Source organism: Cervus elaphus, chromosome 4, assembly GCF_910594005.1.
Source record: "Cervus elaphus chromosome 4, mCerEla1.1, whole genome shotgun sequence".
NCBI classification, from domain to species: Eukaryota; Metazoa; Chordata; class Mammalia; order Artiodactyla; family Cervidae; genus Cervus; species Cervus elaphus.
In genome coordinates this window covers 67,261,422-67,276,613 of record NC_057818.1, presented here as the reverse complement: position 1 = coordinate 67,276,613, position 15,192 = coordinate 67,261,422, and the positions used below count along the sequence as shown (strand labels likewise).

The 15,192-nt window shown below is 45.7% G+C and overlaps 1 protein-coding gene and 1 pseudogene across 1 annotated transcript; both read right to left on the bottom strand.

Annotated features, from left to right (window-relative positions):
• Nucleotides 1-513: 513 nt before the first annotated feature.
• On the bottom strand, nucleotides 514-5,311 carry USP29 (ubiquitin specific peptidase 29). The gene is given in 7 exon segments (XM_043900702.1): nucleotides 514-525; nucleotides 1,223-1,455; nucleotides 1,458-1,771; nucleotides 3,246-3,315; nucleotides 3,318-4,085; nucleotides 4,088-4,412; nucleotides 4,415-5,311. Coding segments are annotated over 7 exon segments (2,619 nt in total).
• On the bottom strand, nucleotides 1,954-3,241 carry LOC122692626 (annotated as a pseudogene).
• Nucleotides 5,312-15,192: the final 9,881 nt, after the last annotated feature.

The window sequence follows — 15,192 nt, the reverse complement described above, 5'->3', positions numbered from 1 at the left end:
AACTTCTGCAGAAGGATTAATTTTTGTGTTAACAAGGTTATACTTCTACTCTGTACTGTTGCCCTATGAGACTGCTACCTTACAGTTAAGGTCACCATAAAAACGGAAAATAGGTTTACATTCACCTGACCTGCATAAAATGTTAATAGGCCCCCAGGCCAGAAGATAATGTACAAGACCCTCATAAACAAAGAGGTATGCAGAAAACACCCTGGTTTCGTGAAGGACAAGCCGACGTAATGTTAAACTATCTTCCCCTTAGAAATGTACTAATTTAGGGTATAAAAGCTATGGTAAAAAATAAAGCATTGCCAGACTCTGCCAGACTCTCTGCACCCCCGTCTGGTCATTTCTCTCTCTCCCTCTCTCCCTCTCCCTCGCAGACTTGGCCCTATCAAGGCTGGTCTCAAGTGTCTTCTCTCTCTCGCCGATGCTGTTCATCCTGAGGGCACCCCCTGGATCCTGCCGAGGCTGGACCCCGGCAAGGATGGTTCATTTCTAACCAGCCTCCGGCTACTGCTGCCACTGCAGGACCAACATTTTGGAAACGACCCCATTAACACGAAAAGCGATTTTCCAATCTCACAGGCTAGGACAACCCATCTCAGTTTGAGCTTCGGGGTTTGCTGCAGAGTTAGCATGGTTATTTCCCATAAGAAGAGTTTCTGTTTGAACTTTACTCTGAAGCTCCTTGTCTTCTCATCTCTGGGTAGAGCTCAGAATCATCCTTCCACGGAGGAAGAGGGGCTGGGTGAAGCAGGCAAGCAGATTTGTGCAAGAGTCATCTCTTTCTTTCTTATTTTTTTAAAGTTTAACCTTCTTTCTTTTTTAAATTTTTGTTTATTTTTACTTTTTGGTTGCTCTGGGTCTTCGGTGCTGTGAGCAGGCTTTCTCTCGTTGCGGTGAGCAGGGGCTCCTCTCTAGCTGCGGTGCGCGGACATCTCACTGCAGTGGCTTCTCCAGCTGTGGAGCGTGACCACTAGATGTTTGAGCGTCAGCAGGTGCGGCTCACAGGCTCCAGAACATAGGCTCAATAGCTGTGACCCACGGGCTTGGATGCTCTGCAGCACGCGGGATCTTCTGGACCAGGAATCAAACTTGCGTCCCCTGCACTGGCAGGCAGATTCTTATGCACTGAGACACCAGGGAAGTCCAGAGTCATCTTTTTCTTATTCCTCCTGAGGGATCTCCCCCATCTCCACTCTAAGTGAGAGGTCCTTGCCTTTCTCAACAGCGCCTGAAAGATCTCATCGTGCATATAAAAGAAGATATACCCAGTGTGAGGCCTAGCCTCCTGCATCACAGACTCTTGGATTTCTGATACTACTAGGTCGTGGTATGTGAACCAGGCCTGCTTCTGAAAATAGTAAACATCGCTGATGTGCTGGCCTGAATCTGGGGGGCTCCTGAGATGGCTGATGACACGGATGAGCCGCTCGGTGTTTCCTTTCACCCTTGGGCTTCAGTTTCTGTGTCCTCCCTGTCTAAAATTCCAGGGTTCGTGCCAGCACCCAAAGCAGTGAGGGAGTCCCTGTTATCATCTTTCTGACGATCCTGGAAGTCCTTTTCTGTGTATTCCTGGGCACCCAGCTCCCTAACGCCTGGAGGTGATTCCTGTCGGGAGAATTCCTCGACCATTCTTTTCCAGTCTTGCTGCTGCAGTTGTTCAGCCATGCCTTGAGATCTTTCTGGAATCCTGTTTTCATGAGCCTTATAAAACTCTTCAGTGGACTCCATGACACTGCCCACTTCTAGCTCTAAAAATGCGTTGCTTGTCTCAGATTTCTTTTTTTTTTTAAAGACATTTATTCAGCATCATGATCAGACTATTACATTTAGCAATCAATAGCATGGGTGCAAAAAAAAATCTACAGTAAAACCCTTTGTTGGAATGCTTTACACTTTCCACAGAACAGAAACTAAAATAACCTGTTATACGATTAGTCACAAGTGCAGTCCTCGATGTACACATACACATGAGTATTGTCTAAAACATGTCTTCTTTGTAGCAGCTGGGCCCTGCCACCACTGTGCTTGGCTGAGTTCACAAATCTGTTGTAACCTGTAGCTTCCCTGTCGCTTCTCTGTCGCTTCCCTGTCTCTCCTCTCCTGCTAAGCTTTGTTTCCGGGCAGTAATTAAAACCTTCTGCCACTGCCATAGCTACTGCTGCTGCTGGAACCACCATAGCTACCTTGGTTTCGGGGTTTGGCAAAGTATTGGCCTTCACCACCCTAGGGGCCAGAACTTCTCCCATCCAAGTACTAACCAGGCCCGACCCTGCTTCACTTCCGAGATCAGACGAGATCGGGCGCGTTCAGGGTGGTATGGCCGTAGACTGGGGGCCAGAACTTCTGCCTCTGAAGTTTCCTCCTTTCATGGGTCCAGAATTTGAAGACTGATTGCTGTAATTGCCAAAATCACTATAGCTTCCGCCACCTCCACAATTGCTTCCGTCATCACCAAATCCATTCTATCCATCCCCATTGCCACCATATCCGCCACCATCACGGCTGCCACCAAAGCCACCTCGACCGCTGAAGTTTCCTCCGCGACTGAAGTTGTCATTCCCACCAAAACCACCTCCACGACCGCCACCAAAGTTTCCAGAACCACTTCAACCTCTCTGGCTGGGTGAAGCACTAGCCATCTCTTGCTTAGACAGGGCTTTTCTCACTTCACAGTTGTGGCCGTTCACAGTGCGGTATTTCTGAATGACAATCTTGTCTACAGAGTCATGGTCATCAAAGGTTACGAAAGCAAAGCCTCTCTTTTTGCCACTGCCTCAGTCAGTCATGATTTCAATTACTTCAATTTTCCATACTGCTCAAAATAATCTCTCAGGTGATATTCTTCAGTGTCTTCTTTAATGCCACCAACAAAAATCTTTTTCACCGTTAAGTGGGCACCAGGTCTTTGAAAATCTTCTCTTGACATGGCCCTCTTTGGTTCCACAACTCTTCTGTCCACCTTGCATTCACGGCCGCATCCACCTCCTCCACCTTGGCGTATGTGACAAACCCGAGGCCTCTGGAGAGCTTGGTGTTTGGATCCCTCATTACCACACAGTCTGGGAGCATTCCCCATCGCTCAGAATGGCTCCTCAGACTCTCATCGGTTGTTTCAAAGCTCAGTCCTCCGATGAAGAGCTTCCGCAGCTGTTCGGGCTCTTTGGGAGACTCTGATTTAGACATGACGGCAGTGGAGGCGGGGAAGTCTTCAACGATGCTTTCTCAGCGGCGTCCACGGGCAGTCAGATTTCTTAAGGTCCATATCTTCAGGCACCTCTTGGAGCTGAGCCTCTCCAAGACTTGATGTGGGCTGCTGGTCAGTTCACTTGCATCTTCACAGATCATGAGACATGTGTGTTCTTGATCCATCCCTGAGTCAGCTGCTGGCAGCTCCTTTTCTGCCTTTTCTGAAGCTGTTATATTCTGTTTAGGACTGTTTTCCAGGTCTCTCTGCTGCTGTTCTTGGTTTGACCCTTCAACGATCTTCTGGAATGTTAGTGGTTCAGCATTCTTTGCCAAGGAATCGCTGGATTCTGAGATCAACTTCTCTGAAGGTGACGATGGGGCGAGGATCTCAGAAACCATCTCTGGAGAGACTTCTAGCATTTTGGAGTCCCTGGGACTGGCAGTAGGAAAAGGTAACTTTGTGCTGTCACTGCAATGAGAAGATGAGCTTAAAAATTTAGGAATAGCAACCGGTTGGTTATCCTTCACCAGCAACCAAGCATCGTTAAAGCTATAGTGTTTCAGATGGATGATGAGCAGTCTGGGAAGCTTACTGAATTTGTGCATTGCAACAGGTGTCTCGTGGGTGCATTCGTTACAGTTGTACTCGAGGTCTTCTGCCCTAAAGAAAAGATCAAAAGAATTCTGAATAGAGGACGGTTGTAGTTTTGTTTCTTGGGGAGGGTTGATAGAAAGATAACGACTTGGCTCCGTCTTGAGAATGACCTGTCCACAGGCTTTACAGATAATGGAGTGCTGCAATTCAAACTCAGAGTTAGCCACAACGGGACAAACAAACGTCTGGCAGGCAGCGTTATCCGTATGCATCTGCGAAGATGAATTTCCATCCCGGTTTCCCTCTCAGTCTTCAAAGCAATGTTTAATTTTTCCATGTCTTTTTTCAGCTGCTCTAAACAGTACCCTAAAAACTCGTAAGCATCGTTCTGCATGTCGCCAGGGAAGGTCTCTGTAACAGCTGAAATAGCAATTTTAATATAGACAAGTAGCTCTTTCTTGCCCTCCAGGTTACAAATATCTTTTAAAGCAAGTAGCTGGGTCAGGCACCTAATAAAAGCATCAAAGGGAATTTTCTTCCACGATATGCCCCTCATGAGTAAATCGTCAGCAAATGAGGGAATCACAAACAGTGACTGTAAAATTGCATTCATGTAAGGTGTTCGTTCCCCAGGTTGGGGAACCCTTGCCAGAATTGTTCTGGGTGAGTGTCAAGGTCGTCCCATCTTAGGTCGTCATGGCTATATATTTGTTCTGATGGAAACTCCAAACCTGTTTTGCAAGAGAGAGCCTGGATTGAAAGAACAGTCTGAGCTAGATTGGCATTTTCAGTAGAGATGGTCTTGCATGTAGAGCCACATGTTGAATTTCTAAGTTTTTCTTGACCTTCTGAATGCGACGGTTCATCCTTGTTACTTTCTGTATACTCAAAGGAATCTGTCTTCAATTTCTTGTTAGGTTCAGCGTTACTTTTTTTCAGGGACGCTTCATTCATCTCTCGAGCAGGTGATAGCATTTTTTCCCTCTTTGCTCCTTGATTTTCTAAGAGTCCTGTTCTGGCAAGTGTTGCTGACTTGAACAAAGTCATCTTCAGAGGGGAGAGAGTTTCATTTGCTTTTTCTGCATTAAAGGGTCCATCACGGGGCTTGTCACGGACTTGGTGAGATGGAGTTTTGTCCGTTTCCTTCTGTGTGTTCCTCCCACCAAAAACACCCCAATCACGATTGTGTTTCCTGGGTGGCTGGGGTTTGCTTTGACAGACTGCGTCCAGGAAGGCCTTCGACTGTTCAGCATCCCCGTAGGACAATTGGTCAGTGAACAACCAGCTGTTGTTTTGCAGAGCTACATGCAGACAGCTTTGTCTGTCTCCAGGATGTGTAAGACCCACACTTGTAATACTGTTGCTGAGCTGAAGAACCCGGATAAATCCTTCAGAGTTGGAGATGACTGCCAGGCTGATTTCCTTCTCTGCTTCCACTGTTTCCACAAGAGCTTCTCCCTCTTTAGTTAGCCCAGTCTTGCTCCAAATGCGAACAAAGCCATGTATCTTTAGAGGACTCATCCCATCTTTGCAAGGAAAACTTATGTAACCTGAAGAATAAAAGCACACACATACACTTTAATCTAGAATGTATTATCGGTAGTGGAAAACCCTATGTAATAATATTCATTCTGTGTTCTCCTTAGGCTTAGGTAAAAGACACTTTTGGGGGGCTACTTACCTGCTAAAGCTATGGCAGTTCCCTGATGGCTCAGTGGTTAAGAACCTGCCTGAAGTGCAGGAGATGCCGGAGATGTGGGTTCAGTCCCTGGGTGGGGAAGATCCCCTGGAGGACATGGCAACCCACGCCAGTATTCTTGCCTGGGAAATCCCAAGGACAGAGGAGCCACAACGAGTTGGACGTGACTGTGCAAGTTGGCATGGAAGCATGGTAGTTCTCCAGAAGACCTAGATTCAGAATACAAGCTTTTGGATTTTCCTGGCGGTGCAGTGGATAAGAATCTGCCGGCCAGTGCAGGGGACACGGGTTCGATCCCCCATCTTGGAAGATCTCACGTGCTGTGGAGCAACTGAGTCCGTGCTCTAGAAGCCACCACAATGAGAAGCCTGCACACTGCAATGAAGACCCAGCGCAGGCAAAGATAAACAAATAAGAAATTTAAAAAGAAAAAAGAACGCTAAAAAGAAAAGAATATCAGCTCTTTCAGGGGACTGTTAGGAGGGGAGGGTGATGAAGGATGGCTTAAAAGGGGGATAACTAATGTTACCCAGTCATGCTGTGAATTTAGGTAAGTCAAGGGGAATTTCTATATCTGGTTCTGAGTTTCTTTTTCTGTGGCATTCAATTTTATTTATCATATCATGGTCATGCAGAATGAAGTCAACTAACCAGTTAAACCTGAGTTTTATAGCCAGGGAGAAGAGGAGGCTTAGGATCAGGGTCTCTAAACATGTCCTTAGAGTGGTTATTTGCATATCTATACAACTCACCATTTGTAAGGGGCAGTTCTGTACTTTACTGGAACAAAAATCTAGCCTCTTCGTTCAATGACTTCACAGTCCTGTCCCTGACTTTTCTCTTTTACATGCCAACATTTTCTTACCTTAGTGATGTCTTTGTTCTAAGCATTACTGATTATTGGGCAAATCGGTTTACCAGTGTTCTCCCATCTGGGTTTTTATTTATTCTTCATATGAAGTGGAGGAGGACCCTATGGTTCTTGCCTCCCATGTCCTCAGCCTGCCTTTAGGCTGTGGAAAAATTTTAGCCAAAGAATAAGTTTAATCAGAGAAGTGAGAAAATGCAGAAACAAAGGAAAACAGTCAAAGGAGATCAAATAGTAATAGTTTAGTCAATAAGCAGAGTCAAGGACCTTTAATTCCTTCTCAAGGGCTATAGACAATATTCTGAGCCATATCCTGTGAGCTGTCTTGTAGAGACTGGACCCCCACTGAATGGAAGAAGTTAACTACATGATGACCAGACTGTAGCCACAACATCAGTTCAGTTCAGTTCAGTCACTCAGTTGTGTCCGACTCTTTGCGACAAGCTGCCACAATTCTGAGAACTGGCCTCAAAGAAATGGGAACGAACCATGGAACTGAAGATGAACTATACCTAAAGCAATGAAGACAACGCTGGTCAGACCACCAATGACCAGTTTCAAGGTGACTGTCAGAGCTGAGTGTGCTGTTTCTGCATAGTCTGACTGTTTCTGCTGTTTCTCCCTCTGTCTATAAATGCTCTTGGCCCTTGATTGTCAGTGGGGGTGGGGTGGGGGTGGGCAGAGGGAATTCAACCCCTCCGCCAGTTGCCAGCATCCAAAATAAAGCAAACTTTCCTTTCCATCAACCTGGCCTCTTTACTGGCCTTCGAGTTTTGAGCAGCCAGAACCCACTTTCAGTTACAGATACAGTGATATGATATTTAACCAGTTACTACCTGATATTTCACTGTGTCAAGGGCCGGTCAATCCTAAAACAATTATTATTACCCTGCAACTGGGGATAAATCAGCATTCATTGTAATAGGAGGACCGGAGGGCAGAAGGGTTGTTACAAGGAAAAGTGGGACAATTTTATCAGGAAGCATGGCTTCCCTGATAGCTCAGTTGGTGAAGAATCCTTCTGCAATGCCGGAGACCCTGGTTCAATTCCTGGGTCGGGAAGATCTGCTGGAGAAGAGGTAGGCTACCCCTTCCAGTATTCTTGGGGCTTCCCTTGTGGCTCAGCTGGTAAAGAATCCGCCCACAATGCGGGTGACTTGGGTTTGATCCCTGGGTTGGGAAGATGCCCTGGAAGCAGGAAAGTCTGCCTACTCCAGGATTCTGGCCTGGAGAATTCCAGGGACTGTATAGTCCATGGGGTTGCAAAGAGTCAGACATGAGCAATAAATGCCACATTAGGAAGAATTGGTTTGGAGAAGAATAAATTCTGGGTATGCAACTGGCCATGTCAAATATACACAGAGGAGGGGAATGGGCAAGGTGATGAGCTGGTGTACCAGATAATTAGCAAAATTCAGAGAGAGAGAGAGAGAGAGAGACAGAAAGCCATACATCTCAAAACAGAAAGAGAGAAGACTTCCCTGGTGGTTCAGTGCTAAAGAATCCACCTGGCAATACAGGGGCCCCGGTTCGATCCCCGGTCGGGGAAGATTCCACCGTATTGCGGCGCAACGACCAAGCCCGAGCTCTAGGGCCTGCGTGTTGCAACTTCTGAGCCCACGTGCAGAGCCGGGCTCCGCACCAGAGGAGCCCCTGCCCTGCAAGGCAGAGTAGCCCCGCTCGCTGCAGCTAGAGAAGGCCCAGGCAGCGATGGAGACCCAGCGCAGGCCAAATAAATAAATTAAAATGTCTATACGGAGGAAGGGAAAGGAGTAAGATGGTCAACTCTTGTACCAGATAATTATCAAAACTCAGAGAGAGAAATAGAGACAGGAAGAGACATACATCTCAAAACAGAAACAGATTTCAGAAACTTGAAAACTCTCTTAATTTTCCTTCTTTTCCCCACTCATTTGCTCATTTCTTTTCAGGCCGTCGGGAATGGCGACTCCCCTCTGATATTTCAATTTTAGAAAACAAGCATCAGAACTCCAATGAAACCAACATAAAAATTGCCCTTTGCCCATCCATGCTTCATCCTGAAGAAACATGAGTCAGTCTGGAGAGCTGTCCTCGTCACACCTGGGCAATGATTACTTAGGGTTGTGATGAGAAAAAGATAACAGGTTTTAAACTCACCTCCCTTGACAATCCTGTAAGTTAATCCACTCTCAAAAGCATTCCAAGCGCACCCCTCCCTAATCACCCAGATTAGGTTAGTTGAATGAATGTTGAAAGAGCATAAAATATCTTAGTGTTATTATTCAAATAATTTTGGCCTTACAGATGTGAATTCTGTCAGAGAAGGTAATGGATAGCAACTCTGGTTTAAATGCTTATTCTGTTTTTTTTTTTAAATGCTTATTCTGTTTTTTTTTTTTAATGCTTATTCTGACTAGAGATTTTTAAGTTGTATGTGATAAATGTTATTTATAAAAATTAACCTTAAGGGACTTCCCTGGTGATCCAGTGGTGAAGGCTCTGTGCTGCCAATGCAGGGGATGCAAATTCAATCCCTGGTCAGGGACAAAGATCCCAAATGCCCTGACGCTATAAAAATTAAAAAAAAAAATACAATTAAGATGAATAGACATGTATATAAATACATTGCATATAATCCCATCACCTTTACAGTTTTAAAGTATAGTTGTAAATTTTCTATGAACTCTGGCTTTCACCCAACCCGTCTTAGCCAGAAACTTTCATTCCTCCTTTGGGAAAACAGCTGTTGGCTGCTCACCACACAGCACGCACTGTTCCAGGTGCTGGAGATACCTCGGCGACGAGACAGCAAACTCCTCTCCCTCGGCGAAAGTCGCTCAGTCGTTGACTGAGTCGCTTTGTGACCCCATGGACTGTACAGTCCATGAGATTCTCCAGGCCAGAATACTGGAGTGGGTAGCCTTTCTCTTCTCCAGGAGATCTTCCCAACCAGGGATCAAACCCAGGACTCCCGCATTTCGGGAGGATTCTTTATCAGCTGAGCCACAAGGGAAGTCCAAGAATTCTGGAGTGGGTAGACTATCCTTTCTGCAGAGGATCTTCCCAACCCAGGAATCCAACTGGGGAGGTCACATTTTGTGGAAGAGGCACATCATAGCCTAGTAATCAGGAAACTAAGCATTTCACACAATTTCACATTCAGTAAGAAGAGGTGTGGACAAGCTTTCGAAGTGTGCTAGAGAAGATTCTTGAGAGTCCCTTGGACTGCAAGGAGATCAAACCAGTCCATCTTAAAGAAAATCAACTCTGAATAATCATTGGAAGGGCTGATGCCGATGCTGAAGCTCCAGTACTTTGGTCACCTGATTCACTGGAAAAGATCCTGATGCTGGGAAAGACTGAAGGCAAGAAGAGAAGGGGATGACAGAGAACTAGATGGTTGGATGGCATCACCGACTCAATGCACATGAGTTTGAGCAAACTCTGGGAGTTGGTGATGGACAGGGAGGCCTGGAGTGTTGTAGTCCATGGGGTTGCAAAGAGTCATGACTTAGCAACTGAACAACAGAAACTAACACAACGTCATAAAGCAGCTATACACCAATAAAATTAATTGAAAAAAGAGAAAGAATTCTTCTCCTTAGACACCTCCTTTTCTTCTTCCCTTCATCATAATATCTTGCAAATTCATTAGTTCCTTTTCCCTCCTTAACCACTGACTTCAGTCTCATAGCTCCCTGCATCTTCCAAAAAGTCCATTTGAAAGTCATGGTTTTCTTTCTCCTGGCTAAGTTCTTCTTGACTTTATCAAACCCAGGGCTCACTTTTTATAACAGGTATTTTATTTTATATGCCTCCGTGAACCACACTGAGGTGAGACTCCTGGCTGACGCTAGGGAATTCCCTGCTGGTCTGGTGTTAGGACTCAGAACTTTCACTACTGGGGCCCAAGCTCAATCCACAGTTGGGAAGCTAAGATCCCACCAAGGGTCATGGCGCTCAACCCGGGGCTCCCGCTGCCCTGGCGGGGCGGTGAGGGCCAGGGGCTGTGTGTACACGTGTCACTGGTTCACCTCCTTGTACCGCACACACTGATACAACACTGTAAACAACCATCCTCCAATTAGAGACAAATAAAAAAATCAAGAGTCACAGATGTCCGTAAATGCTGGGGACTCAACTGCGGCATTTTCCACTCCTCCTAAATGTTGAAACTCTAGTTGCCAGGTGATTGTCTTTGGAGCTGAGGCTTTGATGGAGGGAATTAAGCGTGAGGGAGATGACAAGGGTGGCGCTCTGATAGGGCTAGTGTTCTAACTAGAGGCTCCTCCCCCACACTTTTCCCTCTCTCTGTTTCTCCTCTCTTGCTATCATCTTGTCTTTATCACAGCTGCGGCAGTTTTCTATTGAAATGGATGTACTTTTTAACATTTGTTTTTAAGGCAACTAGAGATGATCATGCTAGGTAAGTCAGAAGGAGGACAAACACCATGTAAGATAAGATCACTTACATGTGGAATCTGAAATACTACACAGTCAATCCATGGCTGATTCATGTCAATGTATGGCAAAAACCATTACAATATTGTAAAGTAATTAGCCTCCAACTAATCAAAATTAAAAAAAAATAAATAAAATACGACACAAACGAACCTATCTACGAAACGGAATCATGGACATAGAACAACAGGCTTGTGGTTGCCAAGGGGGAAGGGGTTGGGGGAGAAATGAGAGGGAGTTTGGGGTCAGCAGGTGTAAGCTTTTACATCTAGAATGGATTAACAGGATCCTGCTGGAAAGCACAGATTTTGTTCAAAACCCTGTGATAAACCATCATGGAAAGGAACATTTTTAAAAAGAATGTATATATGTGTACATCTCAGTCACTTTGCTATATAGCAGAAATTAACACAACGTTGTAACAAATCAACTATAATTAAAACAAAATGAGAAAATGAATAAAGTGGGCCTATTTCAAGAAAAACTGTTAAGAGCGGGATAATATGGGGAACTGTGATGGTGACGCTGAAGTGTCTCGCTTGTGGGGCTTCTTAATTGAACCCTGCTAGCGACAGACACCTGGAAGGAGAGAGGAACCTTCTTGAAGACAAACCTAAGGGCTTTATTTCCTATCGTCCAGCGCCACCTCGTGGTAAAATAGAGGATAGCGGTCTCGCTGGAGACGCCGCAAAAGGCCTTATTTCTTGTCGTCGATCACCATCTAGTGGTAATATATAGCAACTGCCACAGGAATTCGCGGACAAAATCACACGCATAATGACAAAACAATAAATTAAAATACAGCAAATAATCCAAGGAGGCATCATGTGTGCTCAGAAATATAGTTATTGTCCTCTCACTAACTGCATGAACATTAAAGGCTTCAGTTCACTTCAGTCGCTCAGTCGTGTCCGACTCTCTGTGACCCCATGAATCGCAGCACGCCAGGCCTCCCTGTCCATCACCAACTCCCGGAGTGTACCCAAACTCATGCCCATCGGGTCGGTGATGCCATCAAACCATCTCATCCTCTGTCGTCCCCTTCTCCTCCTGCCCCCAATCCCTCCCAGCATCAGGGTCTTTTCCAATGAGTCAGCTCTTCACATGAAGTGGCCAAAAACTGGAGTTTCAGCTTCAGCATCAGTCCTTCCAGTGAACACCCAGGACTGATCTCCTTTAGGATGGACTGGTTGGGTCTCCTTGCAGTCCAAGGGACTCTCAAGAGTCTTCTCCAACACCACAGTTCAAAAGCATCAATTCTTCTATGCTCAGCTTCCTTCACAGTCCGCCTCTCACATCCATACATGACCACTGGAAAAAACAGCCTTGACCAGACGGACCTTTGTCAACAAAGTAATGTCTCTGCTTTTTAATATGCTGTCTAGGTTGGTCATAACTTTCCTTCCAAGGAGTAAGCATCTTTTAATTTCATGGCTGCAGTCACCATCTGCAGTGATTTTGGAGCCCAGAAAAATAAAGTCTGACACTGTTTCCACTGTTTCCCCATCTATTTTCCATGAGGTGATGGTGTCAGGTGCCACGATCTTAGTTTTCTGAATGTTAAGCTTTAACCCAACTTTCTCACTCTCCTCTTTCACTTTCATCAAGAGGATTTTTAGTTCCTCTTCACTTTCTGCCATAAGAGTGGTGTCATCTGCATATCTGAGGTTATTGATATTTCTCCTGGCAATCTTGATTCCAACTTGTGCTTCTTCCAGCCCAGCATTTCTCATGATGTACTCTGCATATAAGTTAAATAAGCAGGGTGACAATATACAGCCTTGATGCACTCCTTTTCCTATTTGGAACCAGTCTGTTGTTCCATGTCCAGTTCTAACTGTTGCTTCCTGACCTGCATACAGCTTTCTCAAGAGGCAGGTCAGGTGGTCTGGTATTCCCATCTCTTTCAGAATTTTCCACAGTTTATTAAAGGCTTAGCAATATGCAAACATCCCATTCTTTCTTTCCCCCCAAATCGTCCCCCTCTTGACTGACTACATGTTTTCATGATTTAAATACTGCCGTGGGCAATGAAGCTTCCCTGCTGGCTCAGCTGGTGAAGAATCCGCCTGCGATGCCAGAGACCCCGGGTTCGATTCCTGAGTCAGGAAGTTCCCCTGGAGAAAGGCTAGGCCTCCCACCCCAGTATTCCTGGGCTTCCCCGGTGGCTCGGATGGTTAAAAAAAAAATCCGCCTGTAATGTGGGAGACCTGGGTTTGATCCCTGGGTTTGGGAAGATCCTTTGGAGGAATGCATGGCCATCCATTCCAGTTTTCTTGCCTGGAAAATTCCACTGAGAGAGGCGCCCTGGGCTCAGAAAGAGTCGGACAGGACTGAGTGACTCAGCAGAAGAGGAGACAATCAATGAAAGGGACAGAAAAAATTTTTTCTTAAAGAAGAAGAAGAAATTTAGATGGTTTAGAGCAGGAACTTCTCAAGGTAATGCTCCTAGGCCTTCTAAACCAGGATCTCTAATTTGGAGAGCTTGTCCAACACAAGCTCCAATACTTTGGCCACCTGATGGGAAGAGCTGATGCATCGGAAGAGACCCTGATGCTGGGAAAGATTGAGGGCAGAAGGAGAAGGAGGCGACAGAGGGTGAGACGGTTGGATGGCATCACCGACTCAGTGGACATGAATCTGAAGAAACGAGGGAGATAGTGGAGAACAGAGACACCTCGCGTGCTGCCGTCCACGGGGTCGCAAAGGGTTGGACAGGACTTAGCGACTGAACAACAGTAAAACACAAGTAGCCAAATTATCTCCACACCCGTTGATTCACCTTAACACACAACCCACTTGCTATATCTACCGACAACTCAGATGGCCTGGATGGCATTGCTTGGGGGTACTGTGATTTTGGAGCTGATGTTCCCCACTTGGCAAAATCTCAGCTAAAACAACATTCCCTTACATCCTGGTCATCACACTGCTTCAGCATAAATTAAAACAGGCAACAAGCAACAGTGCCTAGTGCTTACATGTAAAATTAATGTTCAGGCTCAGTGAATTATCCACAAGATTGTCACCTGTCATGTTTACACATGAATGTCAACAGAACTTCCAAAGTTGGTGTGTTCTTCATTTTCTCTTCACCCGCATCTTTGTCCCATCACTCTCTCTGTCTCCACAGCTTCTTTTTCTCTTTTCCTTTCTTGGGTCACGCTTTGCAGCTTGTGGGATCTCAGTTCCCTGGCCAGGGATGGGATTCATCCTTGTGCTGGGAGAGCAGAGTCTTGACCTCTGAACCGCTGGAGAATCCCCGCCCCTCCCTTTTGTAGTTCTTCTGAGAACTCTGTTTATATTCATTGTCAAGTCTTCCATTGGAGTATCTAGGGTTCTTTTCTGAAAAAAAATAAAGAGAGAGAGAGAAATCTTTAAGAATAACAAAAATCAGTAGTCACATGAATTGAGAGAAAGATAGTTACTCTGTTGTCTTTGATTCTTTGTGACCCCAGAGACTGTAGCAGCCAGGCTCCTCTGTCCATGGGACTCTCCAGGCAAGAACACTGGAGTGGGTTGTCCTTCCCTTCTCCCGGGGATCTATCCTGACCCAGGGATCGAACCTGGGTGTCCCGCATTGCAGGCAGATTCTCTACCGTCTGAGGCAGCAGGGGAGAGTTGAGAGAGCAGCATGAACATATACGTTACCACGTGAGGGACAGATGCGAGTGGGACGTGGTTACACAGCCCGGGGGCTCAACCCGGGGCTCCCGCTGCCCTGGCGGGGCGGTGAGGGCCAGGGGCTGTGTGTACACGTGTCACTGGTCCACCTCGTTGGACCGCGCACACTGATGCAACACGGTAAACAACCATCCTCCAATTAGGAATAAATAAACAAATCAAGAGTCACAGATGTCCGTAAATGCTGGGGACTCAACTGCGGCATTTTCCACTCCTCCTAAATGTTGAAACTCTAGTTGCCAGGTGATTGTCTTTGGAGCTGAGGCTTTGATGGAGGGAATTAAGCGTGAGGGAGATGACAAGGGTGGCGCTCTGATAGGGCTAGTGTTCTAACTAGAGGCTCCTCCCCCACACTTTTCCCTCTCTCTGTTTCTCCTCTCTTGCCATCATCTTGTCTTTATCACACCTGCTGCAGTATTCTATTGAAATTAATGTACTTTTTAACATTTGTTTTTAAGGCAACTAGAGGTGATCATACCAGATAAGTCAGAAAGAGGACAAACACCATGTAAGATCACTTACATGTGGAATCTAAAATGTGACACAGTCAATCCATGGCTGATTCATGTCAATGTATGGCAAAAACCATTACTATATTGTAAAGTAATTAGCCTCCAACTAATAAAAATACATAAAAAATAAATAAAATATGACACAAACAAACCTATCTACGAAACGGAATCACGGACATAGAACACAGGCTTGTGG